The 26,947-nt window shown below is 42.3% G+C and overlaps 1 protein-coding gene across 1 annotated transcript; it reads left to right on the forward strand.

The window, feature by feature from the left end:
- The first annotated feature begins 265 nt into the window (after positions 1-265).
- On the forward strand, positions 266-25,258 carry LOC311238809 (NAD-dependent protein deacylase sirtuin-5, mitochondrial-like). The gene is made up of 9 exons (XM_084327007.1): positions 266-405; positions 3,246-3,360; positions 4,708-4,841; positions 9,332-9,557; positions 14,709-14,796; positions 16,145-16,198; positions 22,361-22,484; positions 23,763-23,878; positions 24,206-25,258. Exons 1-9 carry the CDS (start codon positions 307-309, stop codon positions 24,276-24,278), a joined length of 1,029 nt encoding a protein of 342 aa, XP_084183133.1. The 5' UTR covers positions 266-306; the 3' UTR covers positions 24,279-25,258.
- The last annotated feature ends 1,689 nt before the right edge of the window (positions 25,259-26,947 follow it).

Consider the following 26,947-nt stretch of genomic DNA (forward strand, 5'->3'; position numbering starts at 1 on the left):
CTTTGATACAACTTGAAAAGATACATGGCATTTTAGCCAGGTTTATGTCTGAGAGAGAGAGAGAGAGAGAGAGAGAGAGAGAGAGAGAGAGAGAGAGAGAAAGTAGCGCGTGCGTGAGAGAGAGAGAGAAGGAGAGCGAGAGAGAGAGAGAGAGACACACACACACGCACGCACACACACGCGTACACACACACGCACGCACGCACAGAGGGGAGTGGATGAATGAATCCTCCACAGTAAGTCACACACGGTGCACAGTCTACCAACAGGTGGCTCTCCAAAACTAATCTTCTCTCCCAACTTTGCATGTTTAGAATACGTTTTGCGACAACACTTTTGTATTTACGGCATCCCAAAAGTAAACAAACATCTTTCGGCCCTCTGCAAGTGGAGTCAGACTGTGAGGTAAGTGCATATAGTTATATGGATAAGTGAGAAACTGATAAAGTTGATGCAAACCAACTTAAATACGGGTATAAACACGTAGCCTAACCCTATGTTTTTGTTTTTCAGACGTAATACATGTTGAAGTGTTAATGTAGCCTAAACTGCGCTCGTGGTTGATTTTAAAATCACGATTGTTTGCTGTGTTATCGTGTAAAAAACGAGCAGATCGGAGTATTTTATATATCTGAAGTTATTATATGCAGGAATATCACCACTACGAGTTACAGCTCATTTAAAACATTGAGTGTTTTGGATTGTTTGTGTAAAGTCTATTGTGTAGTCTAGTTTGTGCACCTGTTTGGGCACATTTTTTCCTCCGAGTTGACGTTCATGCTTGCCGGTGGGGCGCGACCTGACCTATTTGTTTGGCTGCCTTTACCATACATTTTGTATGGCTATGTTTGTAATGGGAGTAGCGATTATACACACACACACACACACACACACACACACACACACACACACACACACACACACACACACACACACACACACACACACACACACTGAAATCAAAATCTAACAAGGCTACATAACCTACATTACATATTAGACCTATACCGAGTACCGACTAGGCTCCCCCCCCTCAATGTACAGTTTTGCTTGTTTATACAGTGTGCCCCCCCCCCCCCCCCCAACCACCTCCAATGTAAATTACCCAGTATGGTTGTCAATATCCCAGTGTACCCAACCCCCCCCACCCAACCTCCTCCAATGTACAGTTTCTACGTCAAATGTATATACTCCCTTTTCTTGACTCCTTCTGTATCACAAACAGTACTGTATTTGCAAATCTGGTATGTCATAAATGTATAGATGTAGCAGTACTGACTATCTGTATGTCATGTATGTCATATATGTCCTGATGAATTGAAAATGGGGGACCCTGGTGTAAACAAGACGAAAGTCTTTCTCTGGTCTGCATCCCCTTAACAATTGTGTGTATTGAGCTGTACTGTATTGTACCCATTCTGCAATCTGTTAATAAAGTTTTCAATCAATTCAATCAATCAATACCTGTAGGGACTACAGGCAATAGGCCTACCTGCAATAGTTTAATTTGAAATGTAGGCCTACTCAAGTACAAGTAGGCCTACCTTAAAATTACACAAGTAATTGACAAAAAGTGTTTTGTTACCCCCACCCCAACTCCGGATATAGGCGTACATGACAACAGGAACCAATATGTTTAGTTGGTTCCAGTACAGTGTGTTAATCCCATGACTTCTCCTTTTATGCTCTGAGCCATAGGGATTTACCAAGTCTTGGGAGAATTAAACCCTGGATGATGTGCTTTTCAACCATTCAAATATAGAAAATCTTAAACTATTTGACAGTTTATTTAATTGGTTAATATAGCTTAAAGTAAAGATAGCCTATATTTTCTCTGTTGGTAAATGAGTATGTATTTGAGTATAATTATTATGTACTTGATTGGATATCTTTCCACCAGTAACTCATAATGCATTTGGATACATTTATACACACACACACACACACACACACACACACACACACACACACACACACACACACACACTGTGCAGATTTATTGTTCCCCCAAGGTATCCCATAATAGCCTAATGTACATAGGTTGACTGTCTAATTAATCATTGGATCTGAATCACAGTTGAGAAAAGCTGCCAATATAAATTCATGACAGCATAATCATTTAGAACGTCTGTTGCCTGTATCCAGGGAACAAAATAACCACCCACCAAGCGCCAATGGCCTGTAGATTTAACGTTTGGTGACTAAAAATAATAGGTCTGCCGGCCATCTGGCGTGTAGTTCATATCGATACTCTTATTTTGAAAATCCTGTGCGGGTCTCATTTCCGCCCCAAGCGCAGCTCCAGTCATAATATCTGGGCTCCGGCAGCTAGCAACGTTCAGGTTAATATGATACTCTTATTTTGAAAAACCTATAGCAACTCCGCGAGTCATATGATATATCCGCCCAGTCCGTGTTTCTGAAACCAGTCCGTGTTTCTGAAAGCAGAGCAGCGTTAACACAGCAGTGCGCCTACAGACTCGAAATAAGTCTGGTGTTTTTTTTCTTCTCACAACGGGTCGAATGCATCTACATACATGCTTTGCACCGTCGCCATTCTTTTATGCCCACATCGCCCGAAATTAACGTTTATGTACCATTACAATCACTACAACGTTAGCGTAAGCTAACAAGCTAATCCTGATCAGAGGCAGAGGCGCAGAGCCATAGAGAACAGCAGACAGTGTGGACTGGGGAAAGGGAAATGGGGGGGCACTCTCCCCTTCCCTGTGTGTGTGCGTGCGTGCGTTTGGAAATACGATGAAGTCACTAGTCAGGACTCGGGACAGGAGTATTTATAGTAAACTGAGGATTACTGAGGATGGACAGATAATATTCAAATATAAAAAAGTTTCGAGAGGAGTGGAAGTTTGAAGACCGACTACAATATGATGCAGGGGTGGTGAGTTGAAACTGTGTGTGTGTCCCGACCCCACTTCTATGTTTTAATAAATTATTTACACATTTAAAACTATTAACGCTGACTCATTCCTTCAGTCCACTCAAAGTTATGCTAATATTCCTTATGTTGTTTATGATATTAATTGAAAATAGCATATGAGAGTATTATATAGTAATAATAACACATGGCGATATACTAAAAAGCTATTTATAATTTTTGGCTGGTAAAAAATCTGCCCGGCTGGTAGTTTTTAAAATCTACCAGCCAAATGGCTGGTAAGTCAAAAAGTTAAGTTTGTTCCCTGCCTGTATCATTTCCCTGTGTTGCCCTTTTGTTTCTTAAGGTGAACGTGACAATGATACTCCGAATTAAGCTACCGGTGATCGCACTCAGACCTCGTATGTCCTTTTCTTCTTTCATAAGAGGACCTTTGAAGGAGATCACGAGGGCCAGTTCAGGTATTAGTTTGATTTTTGTGTTTGCATCCCCCCCCCCCATGGCTATTGTCAATAGAACATTTAGTTTTGTTTTCTAAGAGAACGTTTTCACCTTGGTGGATCTACAGTACAAGTAGCCTGAGCTATTGACCACTGCCATCCCTGTTCACTATCAACCCTGCCAGCCTTTAGATTTCAATAAAACAAACAATTCTTAATAAATGTTTGTTTTGACATGTGATTTCTCTGTGGTTTTATTGTCTTTGAAAAAATTTGTGTTCCTGCACCACCATAGATCTATTGATAATTGACCATTAGACCAAGCAGCTGGAGCCAAACTACACCTAAACATTTGGAAATGGCAACATTAGGTTATATATACATACACTACATTTGACAAAGGAAAATGTACATAGAATTCCATTTAACCACAGTTTGTTTTAGGGATGCACTGATCCAATTTTTTCACCACCGATACCGTTACCTGAGCTTACAGAGTACAGATCCGATCCATTACTTTGAATGAACAGTATAGACTTGGACCGTCATTTTGGGGTCATTGAACAAAAATTATTGAGATATAATAAAATGACATGAAGAATTCAAGTGACTTAATTTGCTGCATTTTAGATATGTAAAATTTGCTTTGATTTCTGGCATGTTATGTCTCTTGGTATCGGATTTTAGTCTCAGGGGGAAATTCTCAGATACTCTATTTTAGCCTGGTATCGGTCCGGACCGATCTGATACCGATCGGTGCATCTCTAGTTTGTTTTAGACTAAATTAGACTAGGCCCGCAAAATTAAAAGAAGTCAATGAGGTGGCGGCAGGGTGGCGCAGCGGACATTGCGCTCGTCACCAACGCAAGAGACACCGGGTTCGACTCCGGCTGTCGGCGTTGCCTCCGGCTTGGGCCAGCCGTCATACTAATTCAATTGGCAGAATTAGCGGGTGGAAGTCGATGGGTGGTAATCTGGACGTTGTGGACAGCGACTCCTACAGGTCGGTTGGGGACGCCTGCACAGCAGAGACAGGAAATGGCGGGGGTAGTGTGAGCCTCCCACACGTTACACCTCGCCAATGACAGGCTGCCTCCTCGTGTATCGGAGTGGACACGTGATGCAAGGCTTCTATCCTCCCTACAACCTGCCAGTGGGGGGCATATGCGAGCAACATTCAAGACAGGGGAGGGAAGAATTGGCACAATGGAATTGGGATGGATACAAAAAAAATCTATAAGTCAATGAGGTGCCTGACAGCCAGGAGGAGGAACAGTGATATTGACAACAGGGACAGCAGATGTTGCTAACTTCCTAGTGTTTGATAACAGCTCCTGGTAATCAGTTGATTTGTGCTTTGGTTTCTAGACATGTCTGAATTCCGTGAAGCCTTTTCCAAAGCCAGGCACATCGCCATCATCACAGGGGCAGGTGTGAGTGCGGAGAGTGGAATACCTACCTTCAAGGGAGCTTCCGGGACCTGGAGGAAATGGCTGTCTCAGGTAATTTAAAACAGTGACCACATAAATTAAACACACAAACCAACCAACAAATGATTTTAACACGCTGTTACAGTATGCCTACAATATGATGTGTATTAGTGCACTGCAACCTTGCCCAGGCCCGACGGGTTATAGGATAACCTTCGTTTTAAGATTCGCTTTCTCTTTTGCGCCAGAGAAACATTTGGATGTAATTACTGCAGCGCGCAGGGAGAACTCAGCTAGGGGACAAGTTCAACTCGATTGGTTGTGTTGGAATATAGCCAGTTGGCGAACGTTTTAATTTGTTCTTGGGATGTATGTAGCCGGTTTTGTTAACGGTGTTCAACGCGTTGCTGACGTCTGGTGAGTGATGTTATTATTTGCTGGGTCTCGACTCGCTACCTGTTTTGTTGTGATTTTCATTACGTTGCTCTGCTCGAAATCTGATTTCTGTTTTCTGTTTGTTTGTTTGACTGAGTAGGCTATTGTGTGTCGTGTGTGTGTGTGTGTGTCAAAGAAGATTCTATAGCCTTCAATACGTTTTACGAGGCTGATGTGTGAGTCAGAGATATAAGCGAGCACTGGGAGAGACGGCATTGCGAAACAGGCTATGTAAATGCTTCTTAGTTTTGTTTATTTATTACGTTCATATAAAACCGTGTTTCGAATATTTAAAACAAATACAAAAAAAATTATATTTTAATAATAATAATAATTTTTTTCAGGTTTTCAGCGGGCTAGGGCTTAAAATATTATTTACAGTCGGGCTTATTTTCGGGCAGGGCCTGAAGTTCAAGGGCTCGGGCAGGGCTCGGGCTTTACTTGCAGACCACTAATGTGTATAGGCCTTCACACAATCTATGTGGCTATATATATTTTTTTCTCTTCTTTCCTTTAGGTAATTTCTTTCCCTTTGGTGTGTGTGTTCCATGGGTGCCTTAGGGGTTGTTGCTGGGGAGTGGGCGTCTTTTATTTTTATGTAATCCATGCCGTATCAGTGGAAGGGGGGAATTATGTTACTTGTATAGCCAGGGTTCTTACTGGGGTGAAGGAAACTAAAACGGCATGAAGAATTCACCTCGAGGGAGAAGCAAAATGAGCTCTTGGCCTTCAATGTTTACTTCCTGGTACGAATCATCATCTCATAATTTGGCTGGAGAGTATCCACAGCCCTGGAGTGGAGATTTATATGTCAATTATATGGTGAAGTTCATGTCCAAAACTCAAATCTGTTTTCTAGATGTTCTTATTATTTCCCTCATATAAACGCACTGTGAAATATGTGACATCATGGCGATTCTCGGAAGCAGCTGCCACTCCCCTGCCTGGCATTTCTGTCTAATCCTTGGCTCCTGAAGGATTTGGGGTGCTTTTTCAATGTATGTGATGTATAGATTGGGGGGGAGGTGACCACAGCTAAAACGGGGAGATCGAAATGTGCATGGAAGCAGGAGACGGTGGTTCAGTAGAGCAGGGTGATTGTTGTGAGGCACACTGCCAGCGAGAGAATGTTTTGAATTCCTTGTAAGAACAAACTGATAGCGAGAGCGAGGGGGAGGGGTTCATCTTAATGAAACAGTAGAATAACTGCATTTTAATGTGTGAAAGGTTATCAGCACGTCACATGACAACCAGAAGGCGGGGCCGTCGTTGCTACGACGAAGATCTATAAGTCGAACAGTGGTTCCGGGTGTAAGGCAGACCAAGAGCGAGTAGGACTGAGATCACACAGAAGACACTCTCTCTTCCCATCGAGAGAGGGGGGGGGGGGAGGAAGAATGCCACATCATCATTAGCTTCGGCTAACGCGAGGAGGGTTAGGCTGACGACCAGGCCTGAACACTATTGGACTGAATAACAAAAGGACGATAGACGAACACACCGAAAGATCAATAGAATAGACTCTTCAAGGACAATACAATCTGTTAACATCTGAGCTGAGGTTTTTGTTTATCAAATAAAACCACGCTTTTCCTTGTAAGGTATTTCACGTTGTCGAAGTGTCGAATTCTTACGGAGGTGGAGAATTATTATGGTTTGCGGATTGTACTAACGGGGAGAGATAAGGATCTTATCAACCGGTATCGGAGACGTCAGGACCATTAAAATGACACAACGCAGAGGAATTGGATGGAGAGCCAAAACGGATGAAGACGTGATACTGGCCAGTTTGATCAGGATCTAACAGTTGGTGCCGTGACCCGGATTATCGCCTGCTTTGAAGTTGCTTGAAAGGAAGAGACTGTGTGCAGTGCCGAGGCTTGAAGGGGTAGCCGTGGACGCGAGCCAAGCCAGCGAGCGAGCAAGGCCAGCGCCATGGACCCAGCGAGCGAGCCGAGCAAGGCCGGAGAGATAAACAGCGCCATGGACCAGAACAACTGACGGTGAAAAGATAAACGGGGGGAGACACCGACAGCGGTGGAGACGACCAGGAGACAGACTGGAGGAGGAGGAAGCCGCAGGGGCCAGGCACCGCAGCCTGGTACACAGATCATCCACGACGAGAGAGAGGAGATGGCGGCGGTGGAGGAGCAGATGTGGAGAGGACAGCCAGAGGCACTGAGCAGTAGCAGACCAGGGGAGACATTTTTGCCTAGGGGACCGGCCTGGGAGGGGGACCAGCTCAGGAAAGGAGCCGTCACTGAAAGGGGCCCTTGCCCTAGGAGACGGGACCGGCCCAAGATGGGAGGTGTACTGTAAGAGGGAAGGGAGCGCTCTGATTTGGACATGGGGTGTACCTAATAGGGGGGCCGAAGGGTTTAGGTGTGTCGTCTGAAAAGTTGCAATCTGTGTTTTTCTCTGTCTCTCTCTCTCTCCTCCCTGACCGTTGTTTATCCTTTCTGGTTTGGGTGTGATGCGGGTAATGGAACAGCAGACGGCGGGGCCCTAATTGTTATGAGTCTATTTTTGGGTATAATTAATTGAAAAACCAAGGAGTCTGTTGATTCTGAAGGTATATTAAGAATCAAAGGGGGGAATGAAGGATTTGGGGTGCTTTTTCAATGTATGTGATGTATAGATTGGGGGGGAGGTGACCACAGCTAAAACGGGGAGATCGAAATGTGCATGGAAGCAGGAGACGTGGTTCAGTAGAGCAGGGTGATTGTTGTGAGGCACACTGCCAGCGAGAGAACGTTTTGAATTCCTTGTAAGAACAAACTGATAGCGAGAGCGAGGGGGAGGGGTTCATCTTAATGAAACAGTAGAAAACTGCATTTTATTGTGTGAAAGGTTATCAGCACGTCGCATGACAACCAGAAGGCGGGGCCGTCGTTGCTACGACGAAGATCTATAAGTCGAACAGTGGTTCCGGGTGTAAGGCAGACCAAGAGCGAGTAGGACTGAGATCACACAGAAGACACTCTCTCCTCTCATCGAGAGAGGGGGGGGGGGGGGGGGGAAGAATGCCACATCATCATTAGCTTCGGCTAACGCGAGGAGGGTTAGGCTGACGACCAGGCCTGAACACTATTGGACTGAATAACAAAAGGACGATAGACGAACACACCGAAAGATCAATAGAATAGACTCTTCAAGGACAATACAATCTGTTAACATCTGAGCTGAGGTTTCTGTTTATCAAATAAAACCACGCTTTTCCTTGTAAGGTATTTCACGTTGTCGAAGTGTCGAATTCTTACGGAGGTGGAGAATTCTTATGGTTTGCGGATTGTACTAACGGGGAGAGATAAGGATCTTATCAACCGGTATCGGAGACGTCAGGACCATTAAAATGACACAACGCAGCGGAATTGGATGGAGAGCCAAAACAGATGAAGACGTGATACTGGCCAGTTTGATCAGGATCTAACACTCCCAAGCGTGAAATAAGTCAGGGATAATCAACAAGTAGATGTGCGTTAAATGGTTTTAAGGCACGATATGGAGGCGAAGAACCACCTGACGCGAGCAGCGGTTTGCCTTAAAACACACCTTAAAACCATTTAATGCACACCTACTTGTTATACCGTGGTCATTTGCCAATTCACATTTTTGGTGAATATTTGCACAGAAAATCGAAAGGTTATGAACCATGTGAACCTGACTCTGTGGGACTGTATACAGAGTCAGGAAGCAGTTCACTCAAAAAAACGTAGCAACCAACCTGGAGACACTAAATCTATTCCAATCTTCTCCAAAAACTCATCACAGACAGCCCAAAGCCAAATTTCCCCCAAGATAGTCAAGTTTTTAGTCCATGAATTGTTTGTTCACCAGCTCTGCATTTCCGTGACTACATGCTAGGGCTGGGTGATTAATCAAGTTTAATCACCCATTTAACAATCGGAACAGAGTATTCACCCAGACCATGGGTAAAGTTACAGCAGTTGTTAGAAAATCTACACTCTACTCTTTTCATATTTGCCTTGTGCAAACTTCTATCTAATCCATGTCTCCCAATCTTACCTTTTAAATGTTACCACGTTAGCTTTTGGGCTTTGACCCCCCCCCCCCCCCCCCAAATCACTGACTCAGCCTGCCTGTGCGTTTTCCCCATCTGTCCACAGGACCTGGCTACCCCAGAGTCCTTCTCTCGGAACCCATCTCGGGTCTGGGAGTTCTACCACTACAGGAGGGAGCTGGCGATGAGCAAGAGGCCCAGTGCAGCCCATCTGGCTATTGCAGAGTGTGAGGCTAGGCTGAGGAAGCAGGGGCGCTCTGTGGTTGTCATCACCCAGAACATTGACGACCTGCACCGCCATGCTGGGTCCAAACACGTGCTCAAGATCCATGGTGAGAGGAAGCTTATGAACAGACGGGCGTTTGGGATGCACAATGCCAGTGTCAAGTCCTTTATTAATCCCCTTGGGGAAATGCAGGTGTCATAGCAGCATGGGGGAGGGGAGGACCAGGCAGGAAAAAAGATAATAATAGAAGTAAAAGTAAGATAGTAGAAGTAATAGTCAAAATAATAGAAAAGAACATCCTTTTTCCCCTTTTTTTACTTTCCATACATGCTAAACCTTAAGTAACCAAGTATCGATCCGATCCATTCATGTTACTGTATAGTATAAATATAGACTATTAGTTCTAGGTCACATGATTGCAGTTTTTCCATGAGAGTTATGTAGTTATATAGTTATGCCAAAAATGCATAAAATCAAGTTGCTTTGCTTTGATTTCTGCCGCATAACACATGGCTTGACTTTTGGTATTTTAGTATTGGGGAAATTCTCCCATACTGATATGTTGTTCTAGCCTGGTATTGGCCTTATAGAGGTCACAATACCAGTATGGTATTGGCCTTATAGAGGTCATGACATGATGATACCATTTAAATGTTTACATTTTGTCATTTAGCTGACGCTATTATCCAAAGTGACTTACAAATTCTGTACGACAAGTCAACAGGAAGGGTACAACTCTTTCAGCTGAGTAACAATGTTCATCAAACAGTGCTGAAACTTGGGTGGTGCAGTGTTGAGTGCATAGTAGTAGAGACATATCAGTATAGAAGAGTGCATGATAGAGGACAGTAAGAAGGTTTGTATCCCCCCCCCCCCCCCCAATTCAGATATTGATTGAAGAATACCAGTATGGTATTGGTCTTATAGACAGTTTATAGAGGTCATTATACCAGTAAGGTATTGGCTTTATAGAGGTCATGATACCAGTTTGTGCTTTGAACTGAGAGTTCCACTGCTGAATAACACATCCCAGAACTCCAGAACTGATTAAATGTGATTAATGATTGATTAAAGCAAGGGTCTTGCTTTAGGGGTTGATGACCGTATTGTCGTGAATTTAAGATGGCAAATGACACCTGTAAAATCGGGGTTGTCTTATATTCAGGCTCTAGAGATTGGAGGTGTCGCGGTAAAGAAAGTTTGATTTAGAGCGATATTTATCCACTTTCCGGGTAAGCTAGTATGACATGTTTGGTATCAATGGTCCATGCTAGCTTAAAAACTGAGCCTGCTACCGCCTTCAAAAGACAGTGATGTTAATGTCAGATTATCCACTGGATCATTATTAGGTTTCACAAGGTTGAAAGTAATCCAAGTTAACCAAGGTCAGGACTGAGGAGGAAATCGAATTACACCCAAAGCGCGTGGCAAGGGGGTATAGCAATCACTCCTGTCAATGGTTCCATTATGTCTCAATGCACCAGCCATAACTCCTACTATTTTGATCCGATTTGGAGAAAACTTAGCACATAATAGTCTTACAGCAGGCCAAGGACCTGGATTCTGGAATATTGTTTGAATCGGTCAAGAAGTATTTTATTTAAATTTATTTCAATCATTGTCCATTGAGAAGTTACACCTTGAATGCAAGAGGGCACTACTAGTACACAGGTCTGCTGCCCAGAGCCTCCGTTAATCAGTTATCTGGCACCTGTTTACAACATGGCCATAGTGAACCTTTTATTGTCGTTGATATACTTATGCATTAAATAAAAAATCTTTTAGAATCAATATTGTGCTGTTATGCACGTATTTGCACGTATGCACGTAAGTATTTAATATTCACTATTGTCCGGCATTAGGCCACAGTCATTTTCTTATCAACCAGGAAATGGTCACGGGAAACTCATATTAAAGTTGTAGTTGATAAATCTAGTGATCTGTGCACGATCATATTTTTCAGCGAATCTCTCGGTTACAACATTGTCGACCTGTAAGTTAAGCAGGGTTGTGATTATAGGTGACGTATTTCCGCTATGTTCGCTATTTGACGAAACGCACCGCTCTCTCACTACACTATTCTCCGTACGTCCACTGGCAGTCTCCGTGGGAAAGAGAGAATTCTAACCAGGAGATTCTTTTTCTGGATCCACCACGACCAGCCTACATGAGGAAAGGTGCCTGACTAACTGATGTCCGTGAGTCAACAGTTTATATGCGGCCGCAGTTACATGGAATAGGAACTTAATTTAGTTTCACCACCATAACAACTGCTTGACAATCAGAACATGGCGGGAAACACAAAAGAAATATCCTAACCCTCAAGAATGGCATAATCACACTCCCATATTCAATAACAATGCACTCTTAATGGGAAAACGCCCTATAAGATTCCCTATATGGGAAGAGCAAGGCATACACTCATTAGGGGATATTTTTAATAACCAGGGCCTCTGTAGTTATGTCGAAATATGCACAAAGTTTAACCTCACCGAGTCCACATGGCTTTTTTACATACAGTTACGACTTTGTCTGAGGTCTCACGGTGTTCCATTACTCATACCAATTGAACACCACAGATACCACACATTTTTCTATGAAAGAGAAACATTGGGAGGTTTTGTATCAGGTTTTTATTATCAATTACTAACGTCCTCGTATGAAACCCTTCAACTAGACACTGTCTGGAGGAGGGATATACCAGACCTGGAAAATGACTTTGATTGGCAAGGAGCCTGGGCAAATGTCCGACTTACATCAAGGAACCCGGATCATCAACAAATCAATCTGAACTATATTCACAGGACATACTTGACTCCTATAAGGCTGTGCAAAATGGGGCTTAAACAAGACTCCAAATGCTCCCAATGTACAAATGGGGACGAAGGAACATTTATGCACATGTATTGGGACTGCCCACCAGTTAAGGCATTCTGGAAAGATGTGTCCCAACAATTATCAATACTCGTATCTTGGAATATACCTGTACACCCCTCGGTATTACTATTGAATGATGTTTTTGAGTTTGCAGTGAATCCACAACTAAAGAGATTGGTTTTATCGGGTATCACAGTAGCTAAAAAACTGATCGCATCACGTTGGTTTCCACCGGAAAAAATTTGCCGAAAAGTGTGGTTTCTTACATATCTCGATGTGATATATCAAGAAATATCTACAGCAAGAATTCTGGGTCTCAATGAATCCAAAATGTCAATGTGGTTAGAAGTGGTGGAGAGAATAAAAGCTAGCTTATAATGGTAGTGTCTGGTTAGGAGTGAGGGATAATGGAGGTACTATCCAAGAGGGGGTCCGGGAGGGGGGGGGTTCGAGCTGGAGCATATGTGTGTAGGGTTTTAGAAAATAGGTATTAGGGGTATATTATATACTAACATTTATATAATTGTAATTTCGCTGGATATACACTGTATACGGTTAAAATGTTATTATAGACTATTTTTGTTTTATCTTGTTTCTGTACTTGCATATATTTTAACCACCTTTACTGAAAGTTTCATTATGCATTGTGTGTTGAGTACTGACTTTTAATAATTTTTGTTTTGCAATAATAAAAAAAATATATAAAAAAAAAAAAAAAAAAAAAAAACTGCTTGACAACCACCGGTCACTCGACTGGTGGCAGTGAAAATCATGGTGCCTTCAAATGGGGTCATATTTACCGTGTTCACAAGAATAGTCCATTTATGAGCAATTCACTGTTGTGGAAATTTGTGGCACTGCAGGTCAGACGGAGAGGGACTGTGTTGTGTTCATGGTAGGGCTGGGCGATATAACTATAACGATAAATATCGCGATATATTTTAATAATCGATATCGAAAAGAAAAAAATATCGAAAAAATAATATATATATTTTTTTTTTGTGACCTGCAACAGGGCAGTTTTAAAACCAGAGACAGTGGACAGACTTGTCTTTCTTGCCTGCAACTTAAAGTAATGGCTTTGCTTGTCCAAATGACAATACTGACCAAATTGAGATTTCTTTTTCTCTTGTCCATTTATTTTGTTTGCTTTCTAATTTAAAATACAGTTTGAAACCGTCTGTACACAGTAGGGCTGACACCTATTAATCGATTAGTTGACTAATCGGTCGAAAGGAGCCGTAGTCGACTGGCCAACCTCTTAGTCGAATATAAAAAATAAAAAAAAATAGAAAAATATTTATTTTTTTATTTTTTGTATCATTCTTTCCAAAAGAAAAGAGGCCTAGAAGCATGGCTAACGCTAATGGCACGCATACCAGAGGCTAACTGCCTACGAAAACAGGCACAGAGGCACTGAAAGAGGATTTCACCCATCTAATGAACACACTAGACTAGACAAATATCAAGATGTATCAGTGGACCAATTGCATGCTTTTGCAGAGCACAAGAAGCCTTCAGTCGACTCCTTCAGACATTAAGCACCCCCCACAACCCAAATGGAATGATAAAAAAGGAAAAAAACTTTTTTTAAGTCTACCAATAGTCGACTAACGGCAAATTTTGGCCAATCCTAGTCGACCCTCCAAGTCGGGGACAGCCCTAGTACACAGTAGGCTATGTGTGCTAGCAGAGCTAGACTCAAGTCATGAGTCACGGTGCACATGTGCGGTGGTTTGTCCACCAAAAAAGCGCCAAAAGATAGAAAAGAAACTAGCAGAGCCAGAACTGTTCAACTCCCCTGGAGCCACAGCCAGCAGAGAAGCCGGTTTACTTTTGCTTTTAAACCAGCTGCAGCCTGAGAACTGGAGTGTGAGGGGATGTAACACTAAAGATGGCGGCAACGACAAAGAATTGCTGCAAAATAAACATACATCTGTTGTAAAAAAATATATATATATATATTTTTTACTTATAACAATTTTGATAATTATCGATATCGAGTGATATGATAACATTATCATATTGTTATCGCGCTATGATTTTTTGCCATATCGCCCAGCCCTAGTTCACAGTAGTAGACGGCTGTGTGTTCTCACTGCAGGTCAGACGGAGAGGGACTGTGTTGTGTTCATGGTACACAGTAGTAGACTGCTGTGTGTTCTCACTGCAGGTCAGACGGAGAGGGACTGTGTTGTGTTCATGGTACACAGTAGTAGACTGCTGTGTGTTCTCACTGCAGGTCAGACGGAGAGGGACTGTGTTGTGTTCATGGTACACAGTAGTAGACTGCTGTGTGTTCTCACTGCAGGTCAGACGGAGAGGGACTGTGTTGTGTTCATGGTACACAGTAGTAGACGGCTGTGTGTTCTCACTGCAGGTAGTCTGATGGAGACCCGCTGTTTGAGCTGTGGAAATGTGCATGTGAACCAGAGAAGACCCATATGTGCTGCTCTGGAGGGCAAGGGGTAAGAATCTCTTTATAGACTATAGATAGACTATAATAGTGCACATAGGTACACACTAGGGCTGACCCCCCCGCCCCCAAAAAAATCTGGTTTGAACGAATCCAAAGCAAAAGAGAATTTGTTCGAAGTAATTCAAACTTTTATGTAATCAGAATCCTCTATTATAACCCATCCCCCCCACCAGCCCCATGCTTTTTCATAATCGCAAGCAATCCCAAAACAATTATTGTCTGTTTCGATGGTTGTAATTGCGTATTGCCTCTGGACAGGCACCGAGAGAGAGAAAGATAGAGAAAGGCAGAGAGTGAGTGAGTGTGTGTGTGAGAGAGCGAGCGCCACTGTTACAATTACAAACGCACTTATTTTTAACAGTCTATGGAACACACTCATTTCTGGCGAAAGAGCGTCACGATTTTCGTCACAGCGAGTTTTGTAGCCATAATGATTTCATCAGTTTGGATGAACCTGCGCAGCCCCCGGGCCGCAGTTCCCATCTCTGTTGTGCTCAGCGGTCAAATCAAGCGGCAAGGCAGAGATGAGAGACAGAGATACAGACGAGAGCAAGGTGCCTGAATATGAATAATAAAAAAAATAAATGTATCTACTTTTTCTCCTCCTTTTTCTGTGATTTTTCTCCCCATCCCAATTGACCTCTCGTGCCAATTCTCCCTCCCCTGTCCTGATCGTTGCTCGCATATGCCCCCCACTGGCCGGTTGTAGGGAGGATAGAAGCCTTGCATCACATGTCCCCTCCGATACATGTGGTGGAGGCAGCCTGTCACATCTTTTCACCTGCCAGCGCGGACTCTCATTTGGCGAGGAGTAACGTGTAGGAGGCTCACACTGCCCCCGCCATCTCCTGTCTTTGCTGTGCAGGCGCTCCTACCGACCTGTAGGAGTCGCCTGTTCACAACGACCACACTACCACCCTTCGACTTCCCACCCACTAACTCTGCCAATTGAGTTAGTATGGCGGCCGGTCCAAGCCGGAGGCAACGTCGACAGCCGGAATCGAACCCGGTGTCTCTTGCGTTGGTGACGAGCGCAATGTCCGCTGCGCCTCCCAGCCGCCCTGAATAGTAATTAATTACAATTCGATCAGTTAACATATTGCCACATTCGTTCAATAGTTTGATATTCCAAAAAAAAAAAGTGACAGCCCTAGCACACACACACACACGCACACACATGCACACGCACGTACACACAAATGAATACACATACGCACACACTGACACATAAACCTTTTATAAATATGCATACATACTCGTGAAAATACTTGTATCCTGACCTCTTACCTTTCACCCCATACGTAATGCTACAGCACTGTTGTTCTATCTATGCACAGGTCACCTGACCAGGATGCTGCTGATGCCCCCATTCCTGTGGATAAACTTCCAAGGTGGGAGAAGTATTTCATTGTATCGTTTGAAGGGATGTGTTTTAGTGGTGGGTTATTCATCTTCAGACACCTGTGACATTTTTATTTACCTGGGGTGGTTTCGCTGAGCACAGATGCTCTTTCTCAGCTCTGTTTTTACTCTCACGCAGTTACACGCATTAAGGATACAGTACAATGATGTTGTAATTCAGTCATAGATTGCTTATTTTGGACTATTAACTCATTCAGCGCCAGTCACAATGATAGTCGGGTTAACCCGCCATCGCTTGAGCGCCAATCACGAGTATAGTCGGGTTTTAATCGCAAAAGGGCAAATACCGCCGCCTACGCCTTCCAGCTGGTATTGCACTCCATTGGGAATGGTGTAGTTTCTATTCTGGGACGATCTGAGCCGTGCGGGCGGAGTTTAAATACTCAGGCGAGGTAGGCCTCAACAACGATGGCATGGAACAGTAACCCCGCCTGCTCGTCAGTGTGTAACGGTCGGTAATGTGGTACGGACCTCCACGAGCAGTATTTGGAATGGCAATCAGATAATTGGATTATTTCTTTTGCATTATATCAGATACAAGGTAAGAAGACTATATATAAATTTGATCGTTGATCTGATATTTATTTCTACCCCGATCTACGCTGTCTCTGTGTGTGTGGCTGTGTGCCGTTGAGTGCAGGAGGGGACTGGGGGAGCCTCGCGCTACGAGGCTCTTTTCATTCTTGCACGACGAAGGATAATAATGATGATCTAGCATTGATTTCAGGAAGATTCGATAATCGGGCGAACATTTTTTCGTGTCTTTTCCCTGGAATTACTCAGAAGCACCCAAATTCATATTCATATTCAAAACGGTATAAAACGGAAATGTACTGATGAAAAAACAATCAGTTTTGTACATGTTGACTGGAAGCAACTCACTGATAATCGACGGGTGTATTAGACCCATAGCTATAATTTAAGATATATTTTAAGCACTCACAAATCTCGCAGTCCCCCCATTGATTAAAGCGGTGGCGTTCTAGACCTATATCGGGCATATCGCTCTGGCGCTGAATGAGTTAATGTCATACGTATCAAGTGTTTTTGTTTGAAATGCACGATTGTCATTGTACTGTATTTCTACCACCTGGGAGCTGCCCAGTACAACCACAGCACTGTCCTCACTATTCTTAGCTTAAAAAAAGAAATGTGTTTACAAAACTTGGTATCACATACATGCGCCATTGCGCCATACACCACGTCAATGGGTGGTTAAGGTGGGGGCGTGAGGTCCAATGACGTTAAAGTAGGGGTGGGTTTATACACGAGATATCATGTTTTTAGGGAGTCCCCTCGTGGAATGTGACCGTACCATGGAACTGCTCAGTGCATTCATCAGTGATGTAACGTCGCAGTCGATGACTGCATCCAAATTCCTTGTACAGTATGTGCTATATACATGTAGACATCATACTGCATACTATTTTGAGTTTACTGTTCAGTACATGGAGTAATACATCTATATTTAGAGGACTTGCACACTCAGGCGGAAGTGGTCTTTCGTAATACCAGAAGAAGAAAACGGTTCACACAGCTGTCACATTGCTGTGCAATCAAGTCAAGAGTATACTGTCAATTTAGCCAAAAACACACAAACGGATGCTTCAGTGGTTTGAATCTTGTAGCAACCATTCACTCCACACTTCAAATGTTGGTCCTTTTAGTATTAATCTCTTTAGCATACAGAATTTGCATACTAACAGTTTACATACTGAAAATTGCATACAAATAGCGTGTAGCATAGATAATTCAGCTTGTGTTTCCACTTTCCGACAAGTTGTGTTTAGTTTAAAATGTAATCTCTCTCATTCACAGTATTCTCATGACATCTTTTGCCATACAGTACAGCTCATTGGCCACGCTTGTCATTTATACTATGAATGAATAGTTCTTCTTCTGAATAGTATTTCTCAAGCATCTCTTTTATAGGAGAGCTGATCTGAGAGCAGATCGGTTCCTAAGTCATAGTGAGATGTAAATGGTCATGTGACCTGAGCAGTGGTCCTAGATCAGCATTCGTCAGAAGTGTGATATATATATATATACTGTATATGGGCACAGATATGATCAAACTAACCATGAAATTCAGGTTTCTGTTATCAAAAAGTTGAGCATGCACATCCACTCTGGTAATCAGGGGGAGGACAAACGGAAGATTGGCATCAAAATAAAGATTCTGCAATGTTAAACTTGCACCCATTATGTGTCTATTGAGAGATCAAGGTTTCGATCACACAAGGATATTCACAGAGATCCTTCTGTAGATCCGTGTGTGATGATCGAAACATTGATCGCTCAATAAACACACAGTGAGAGCGAGTTTAACTCATTCAGCGCCAATCACGGAAAAAGTCGGGTTAACTCGCCAATCACGAGAAAAGTCGGGTTTTAATCGATATTTCTTTTATTAGCTATATCCATTAATTTTCATCCATCCAGCCTGATATAATTGGGAATGGGTCTGAGCTCGCAAAAGGGCAAATACCGCCGCCGGTATTGCACTCTATTAGAAATGGTGTAGTTTCTTTTTTGGGCCGATCTGAGCCATGCGGGCATGGTTTAAATACTCCGGCAGGACTAGCGTTTACAACGTTGCATCTGTGATGCTGCCCCCCCCCCCCTTCATATACAATGCCGGGCAATGTGGGACGGACCTCCACGAGCAGTATTTGGAATGGCGATCAGATAATTGGATTATTTCTTTTGCATTACATCAGACCAGATCAGAGACTCTATATATAAAACCTTGCGTTGATCTGATATTTCTTTCTACCGTGATCGAAGCTGTGTGTGTGGCTTTTTACCGTTGGGTGCAGGAGGTGGGGGGGGGGGGGGAAGCACCGCGCTCTACGAGGGCCATTTCATGTATGCACGAGGAAGGATAATAATGATAATCTAGCGTTGATTTCAGGAAGATTCGAATTCCAATGTGTTTAGTGTATTCCACTAAAACGCTATTATCGCGTCTTTTCCTGGGATTACTAAGAATCACAAACTATACTCATATTCAAAACGGTATAAAACGGAAATGTACAGATGAAAAAACAATCTTTTTTGTGCATGTTGACTGGAAGCAACTTACTGACAATCGATGGGTGTATTAGACCCATAGCTATAATATAAGATATATTTTAAGGCTGTCAAAGTTAACGCGGTATTAAAGCGTTAACGCCCGATTCTATTAACGCCACTAATTGACTTCTAACACATTGGTCACCAAAATCGCTTTTCAGCGTTATAGCCCGCCATGTGTTGACCGCCAACATCGCTGTACAGCGTTTTTTAGATCAATATTAAATTTTTTCGCCATGGCATTCATAATTCATCCACCCAACCCCCGATGCCCTAGCGGGACCCTAGATGGGACTGCAACGGCTCAATACCGCCGCCTGGTGGATGGTCGGGCGAGTTACACTCTTGCAAAAACCGGAAGTGTCATCGGTGCATCGAGGAAATTCCTCCGGCAGTCACCTCTCGCTACAGGACTCCTGACAGACACTATAGTACATATGGATCGCTTTCTAAACGTAATAATCGATATGATTTCTGCATTTATTGCGCCATACAAACCGGAAATGGACCTAGGCAATCGGCGTCGAATAATTGGGATCTTTCACCGCCAGTCTCATCGGCCCACGGTAAGAGAACACTAACGTTATTATCAGCCCGATGATTTGTTTGTAATCAGTCTGATCAATATATCCACCCATAGTAAATAAAGCCGTTACTGATGATCAAGGAATTATAAACGCCCCCCCCCCTTTCCTCCACGCATGATGAAGCATAATGTATACCGATCATATACATTTGAATTTTTTAATATAGCGTGTATGGGAAAGAAACGGCAATCGATAATCTATCATATGCGTTTGGGCCTATAACTAGCGTTTTTGGAATTACAGCAGAAAAGATTAAAAACATACTTATATTCTCGAAGGTATTAACACAACAATGTATGAATGAAAAAGTATAACGTTCCCACATCCTGAACGATAGATAATCGATGTTGAATGGGCCATAGTAATGTCAATTAAATACAATTAGGAAAAGTTATAGCCCTGCAAAGAAGGCAAACATCTCCATAGGCTTTTAACGGTGGCAGAGGGGGGTATAAGATGGGCACAACCCCCGGCGGTCAATGTGTTGAGAAAACATTTTTATTATAATTTTTTTTTGTTTTTGTATTTTATTATTTTTTAAACAAACATATAAACAAACATGACAACACACGATAAGATATACAAGCATTAATTGTCAGGGCACATCCAATGAGATCACATTTTAGTTAGTTGTCTTATATAAGATATACCCCTAATACCTGTTATCTAAAAAACCTACACACATATGCTCCAGCTCGAACCCCCCCCTCCCGGACCCCACCTTGAGAAGTACCTCCACTATCCCTCGCACCTAACCAGACACTACCATTATAAGCTAGCTTTTATTCTCTCTTATTATAATTTTTTTAATAATATTTCTTTTTTTACTAGACTTCACTCTGGTGTATTATTGATGCTCTCATTGATAGTGTGTGTGTGTGTGTGTGTGTGTGTGTGTGTGTGTGTGTGTGTGTGTGTGTGTGTGAGATGAGGAAGGGGCAAGAGAGAAGGAGAGCTTGGAGAGTGTGTGAGAGAGAGAGGGGGGGTGGTGTGATTACTCAGCCCTTGTGTGGGTGAATGTAAAAAATTCCTAACGTTTTCTTCCCCCTATTATTTCATGCACACTTTATTCATTGTTTTAAATTATTATTTTCTTTTTTAAGTTATTTTGTGCATCACTCTGTTTTGAATTTGATGCAAATTTGCAATGCATGAGGGTCATCCTTTTGTGTTAAATGGCTGCATAAAGCAAGCATTTGTTGACTCGCATGTTGATAAGAGTATTAAAACTTGGAACTTGAAAAAGATCCGTTTAAGGTAGATACACAAAATTATTTAAAAAAAATCGATTAATCGCCAGTTAACTATGGACAATCATGCGATTAATCAGATTAAATATTTTAATCGATTGACAGCACTAATTTTAAGCATTCGCAAATCTCGCAGTCTCCCCATTGATTAAAGCGATGGCGTTCTAGCGCCCCCTGGCTCATTAAGCGATGGCACTGGATGAGTTAACACTTTAACTGCCGGAAGACGCTTTTAGGCATCCTTCCCCGCCATGCTCAAGTTGCCGAAGACGCCGTAACTCGTCCTTGATATCAATATTTCAAAAATCTGTGATCGGATTCATATTTCCCATCCGCTGGCCTGAGACCCACCAAAAAGCCCCACAGAACCCTCTAGCGGCTCAAGAGCGCCATCTGGTGGCCGATCGGCGCAATCGCCAAAGAGGATGTTCCTTGGACGATGTGCTATTCACCCATATTACTTCCGGGCACTCGTTATAGCTTCCGGCACTCTAGCTCGTCACAATACATAGCGATCCGTTGCGAATAACTCGATAAACAACATGATTTGGACGTATATACTATTATACAAGCTGGAAATGGACCCGATATTTCTATATCCCATAATAGGAAAATGTCTGTTCCACGCTCATCGCCCAACGGCGCGAGGAAGATACGGTAAGATTCAGCGTTATTTTTGAACGTGTTCGATATAAACTGCTCTGATGATCATATCACCCACACTAGATGAATGATATAACGCTGCCCACGGAATTATAAACGATCCCCCGCCCATCCGGTCATCATCAGATGATACGTAGAAACTTCTAGAAGTACGTCCAATTGAAATTTTTGATCTCGCACAGATTCCTACCAAACTGTATTTCATCATCAATATAATGCATTTGGGGCTATAAATCACGTTCTGGAGAAAGCTGCAGAAAGAGATGAAAACATACTTATACTTTAGACCATATTTTACTATGAATATGTGAATGAAAAAGTTTAACGTTGCTACACAATGAACAATACATATAGGACCTTGAATGGGCCCTAATAATGGCAATCTAGCAATAGAATTTAAAAAAGTTATAGCTCTGCAAAGAAGGGGAACTTATCCATGTTAAATAGAGCTGGCAACGGATGGTATATCATGAATTTAGCCTTAGGCAATCAAAGTGTTAAGAGTGTGTGGCTTCTATTAATTTTTCTGTTATCCCCTGGTAACTGCTGTGTAAAGGTGTAAGGAGGACGACTGCAGAGGCCTGCTCAGGCCCAATGTGGTGTTCTTCGGGGAGACTCTGGACTCTCATGTCCTGACCAAGGTGGAGAAGGAGCTGGATACCTGTGACCTTTGCCTGGTGGTGAGTTATTCTTTGCCTGGTGGTGAGTTATCCTTTGCCTGGTGGTGAGTTATCCTTTGCCTGGTGGTGAGTTATCATTTGCCTGGTGGTGAGTTATCCTTTGCCTGGTGGTGAGTTTTCCTTCACCTAGTGGGTAGTTTGTAGAAGTAAGTTTGATGATGAGTTTGTAGTAAGACCTGAATCAGGAGTCTTCCAGTCATAGGAGAGAGACGGAGAGAATATCAAACACTGTTCAAATTGAATGCATAGCGTGGTGAAGATTTCTGTGACGCTTCATAGGGAGAGCACTCTGCCCTGCCCCTGAACTTGTTGGTGGAGAAAAAGAACAGAAGAACAGATGCCTGCCAAATCGGCTCCTCATTTGCAATTATTTAATGTTAATTCTTTAGAAAATGTGAATCACCTTTTAGACCGGCAACGTCACTGACTCACACTGTCTGTCACCCAAGGTTCAGTACTCTGTCCCTAGTGGCGGCTTAAAGAAATGGCACTTTGTTAGAGAACAGTCCAATCCACACGTGTTACAGTATATTGCTTTTTTTTCATCTTGAAATGTGTAATTCGTGGAAGAGGATGAGCACATCTCTGACACCAGAATAATATTCACCAAAATGCTTTGGTCTTATCAGCACTAGATATTCAAGATCCTCATTTTGTTTTTGTTTTGGCGTCATCTATTGGTGATAAGTGATCAATGCTGTTGTGTTTTTGCACTGTATTGACCTGCTTCCCAGCTTCAAAATTCATGCTAAGTACTGTGTTAATCTTCTGGTAATTTCTTCCTGTGTGCCGGATAATTTTCCCGGGAATTGTATTTGTGATAGACTGGAGATTGTTACTTTTACCCTTTCACTACCACACTACCAAAGGGTTAACCCTTTTACTGCGAAAATACAGAAGGTTAACCCTTTCACTGCCACATGACAAAGGGTTAACCCTTTCACAACCACACTACAGAAGGTTAACCCTTTCACTAGTAGTGTGGTGGTAAAATGTTGCATTATCAAACAACTTCCTTTGCATTATTGTATTCATTTGCAGGAGAATCTTTTTTAGCAATTTTACAGATTTGTCAATTGAAATAACTAATCAATTAGTCAACAAAAAAAGCCTATGAAGAATTATTAGAAGAATCTCTTGAGTTGAGGACAGCCTTAATCTGTATGATGTATGTTGTTGGTCAGAACCTGAAATACAAATACAAATAAATACAATACCAGTTATACCACAGAACTCAAAGGAAAAACCAACATAATTCCCCCCTATATTTTCTCCCAGGTGGGTACGTCTTCAATAGTTTACCCAGCGGCCATGTTTGGCCCTCAAGTGGAGTCCAGAGGTGTCCCTGTGGCAGAGTTCAACACACAATCTACACCCAAAACCCAATACTTCACGTGAGTTACGCACACACACACACACACACACACACACACACACACACACACACACACACACACACACACACACACACACACCACAGTTTCTACTCTCTTCTGTCTCATGGTTTATGATTTAGTACCACAGTTTTCAGCCACTGCTTATTTGATGCTGGTAGAAACAATGGCTCATGTTTTTGAGGCAGCACAATAGGACATGAACATGAAAGTGCACCCTTGTGAATTCTAAATGGGAAGAAAATGCTGACACCCCCCTCCCTAATGTCTCCTTGTGCGTGTTTGCGTGCGCGTGTGCATTTCTGTGTGTGTGTTGGTGTGACACAGGTACCACTTCCCGGGCCCATGCGGGACCACACTGCCTATGGCCTTGGCATGCGGCAAGTCAGAGGTGATTTAGGGGGAGGAAGGGGCCTGAGGTTGCGGTAAAGTGGCCACTACTATGATGCACTCTGTTGGACTTCATAACATAATGTCCTGCTATTCCAAAATGTTTGCCTTTTTTAAGACCCTTGGGCTTTAACTGCTCGGTGGAGGGAGAGCTGCGCTTAATAACATTTCTCAATGGTTGAGATGGATTTCTGGCTAGATACTTGAACTACAGTATATATATAGGGTGACTAAACTGCAGATGAAATTTAGTACGTTTTTCTTTGTGTTCATTATTGAGATTCTGAATGGGAACTACTAGATAATATGCAACTGGAGTTTTAAGAAGGAAATTGTTTATGTAATATTTCTTAATATATAGGAAGAATGTCTACTCTTGATTATTTTATATCATGCTGCTCCGGTTTACTTAAGACTGTAATTTATAGTTACTTAAAAAAACACAACACAACTTCCAATGCGCCTTATGCCAAATTTCTCTATTCCCTCTCAGCGTAATGAACTGGGACGTACGGTCATTCAAAACTTAATCCAGTGCCTTTCAAAACACTACATCGACCAAATTCTTTGCTCTAAAAAACCTCAAGGGCATAGCAGCCAATGTTACAGAGATTTCAGCCAAGTGTATAGAGCAGGCTGGCGACAGAGACCAGAGGGGGAGGGTAGTGCTCCTTTTTTTTTTATGATAACATGAATCAGCATTATTCCCGTCCTGTATTTGGCATTTGTCCGTGTATGTCTGTCAATGTGGTTACATGTCATGGATTATTCATGGGAACGATTGATAATTTCTTTTTTACAACATTGTTAGTTGTCTGACAATAATTTCTTTGTACAAAATCACTGTTGCTGGAGGATGATATAACAGTATGATACTTAACATGACTTTTTCTTTTTTACAACTCGTTTCTGTCTTTATGCAATTTACAGATCTGTGACTTCAATGCTTCAAAATGCACAATTATATTAAAACATTGAGATGTATATTCATCGTTTGTTTTGTCTTTTGTAATCTTAAAAGAAAGCCTGTCAATCGTCATAATATAATATTTTTTACCAGGGTGGAATGTTCTGTAGTACTCTAAAGTGGACACTAGAGGCCAGTGTGTTGCTTTCTATCTTGACAGCAGGTTATGTAGCCCCTATTACTCTGCTCTGAAAATGACACAAAAAACACAGACTGCTATGCACTCAGACTCTCATTTGAGCGAGAGGAAACCCAGACTTATTTATTTTATATTATTTATATTGTTTTAACTTAAAATGTCAGCAATAGCGTCATGTTGTCTCTTTAACATCAGAAGAACATCTGATGAAAATAAAACCTGTTTTCAAAGTCATTGTTAGAACTAATGGTATTAACTTAATACTCATATTGGTACTCTCTGTATCGGAAAGTGTAGCATTAAGTACTTGTACTTGGTCTGAGGAAAAGTGGTATCGGGACATCTACCCAAAAACCAAGTGTATAAAGTAATTATATTTATATACTAACCTTCATACTGTCTTACTATCATGCACTTTGCTACTAAGTAACCTTCTTTGCCTATATTACTACCTACTATGCTAATCTGTCTATACTACTATGTACTCAAGACTTAGCACCCAGGTTCAACACTGTTTGATGAACAATATTACTTGGCTACCAGAGTTGTACCCTTCCTGCTGACCTGTACAGAACTTGTGAGTTGCTTTGGATAAAAGCATCAGCTAAATTACTAAATGTAAATGACGGGAGAGTTTTTAGAGGGATAGCCTGTGACGCAGGGCTGCCTTGCCCTTTCTGTTTCACTTGACTCTGTTAAATGGATTTCTGTTGAATTCACAAGACTCACACATTGAAGTTTCTCCTTAGTCATTGTATTATAGCCAGCTGTGTTCCTTGGGTAACCTTTTATTCATCCAGGGAAGACACGCTGAGCATAATGTAGTCCTACTCTTCTTAGATGCGAAGCACCCCATAGGTAGGGGTGCATAGGCAATGTCACCCACTCATCTGTGAACCCTGTTTACTAACTCACTCGCTTTATGCAAGACCAGTTAGATTCATGCAACACTGTCTCCAATCTATGGCAACGTGTCCTTTGCATTCGAGAAACATGTTTTCTTTCAAATTCATATATTGAAAAGCTGTTTGCATGAAATGGTTGTACAATCCGACCTATTAACAAGTAAATGAGAATGGACGTTCTGTCACCGGCAAGTAAGCAGTGATTTCTGTTTAGATTTTAGATTGATTGAATAATAGAGGCCTTGCACAGAATGTTTGTGTAGTTCATTTTCTACCAGCCTGGCTGCTTGTAACCGTTCGTAACCACTTTCAAAAGAAAATGCCTCATTTCTGTGCAGTGGTAGAGCAGGTAAAACCTCAAATCTACTGGGACTTGTTTACAAGATCCAGTAATAAGTGACCAAATTATATTATACATAGCAACCGTTGTTTTGCACATACAGTAGCAGCTGTTGTGTCTTCCATTGCCATGTACAAAATAATGATGACTATGTTACAGGCAGCCATGCTGGAACAAATATTCCGTGCAAGGCCTCTATCGATCCATCGACCTACTGGATCCCCCCCTGCCGTATTCATTAGGGATTCAAACCAGTAACCTTCAGGTCACAGGCCCGGCAGAGATCTCTTATCACAACCAGGTGGCTCATCCAGATTCCTCTCACTAG

Source organism: Notolepis coatsorum (genome assembly GCF_963971535.1).
Source record: "Notolepis coatsorum genome assembly, chromosome: 13".
Taxonomy (NCBI): Eukaryota; Metazoa; Chordata; class Actinopteri; order Aulopiformes; family Paralepididae; genus Notolepis; species Notolepis coatsorum.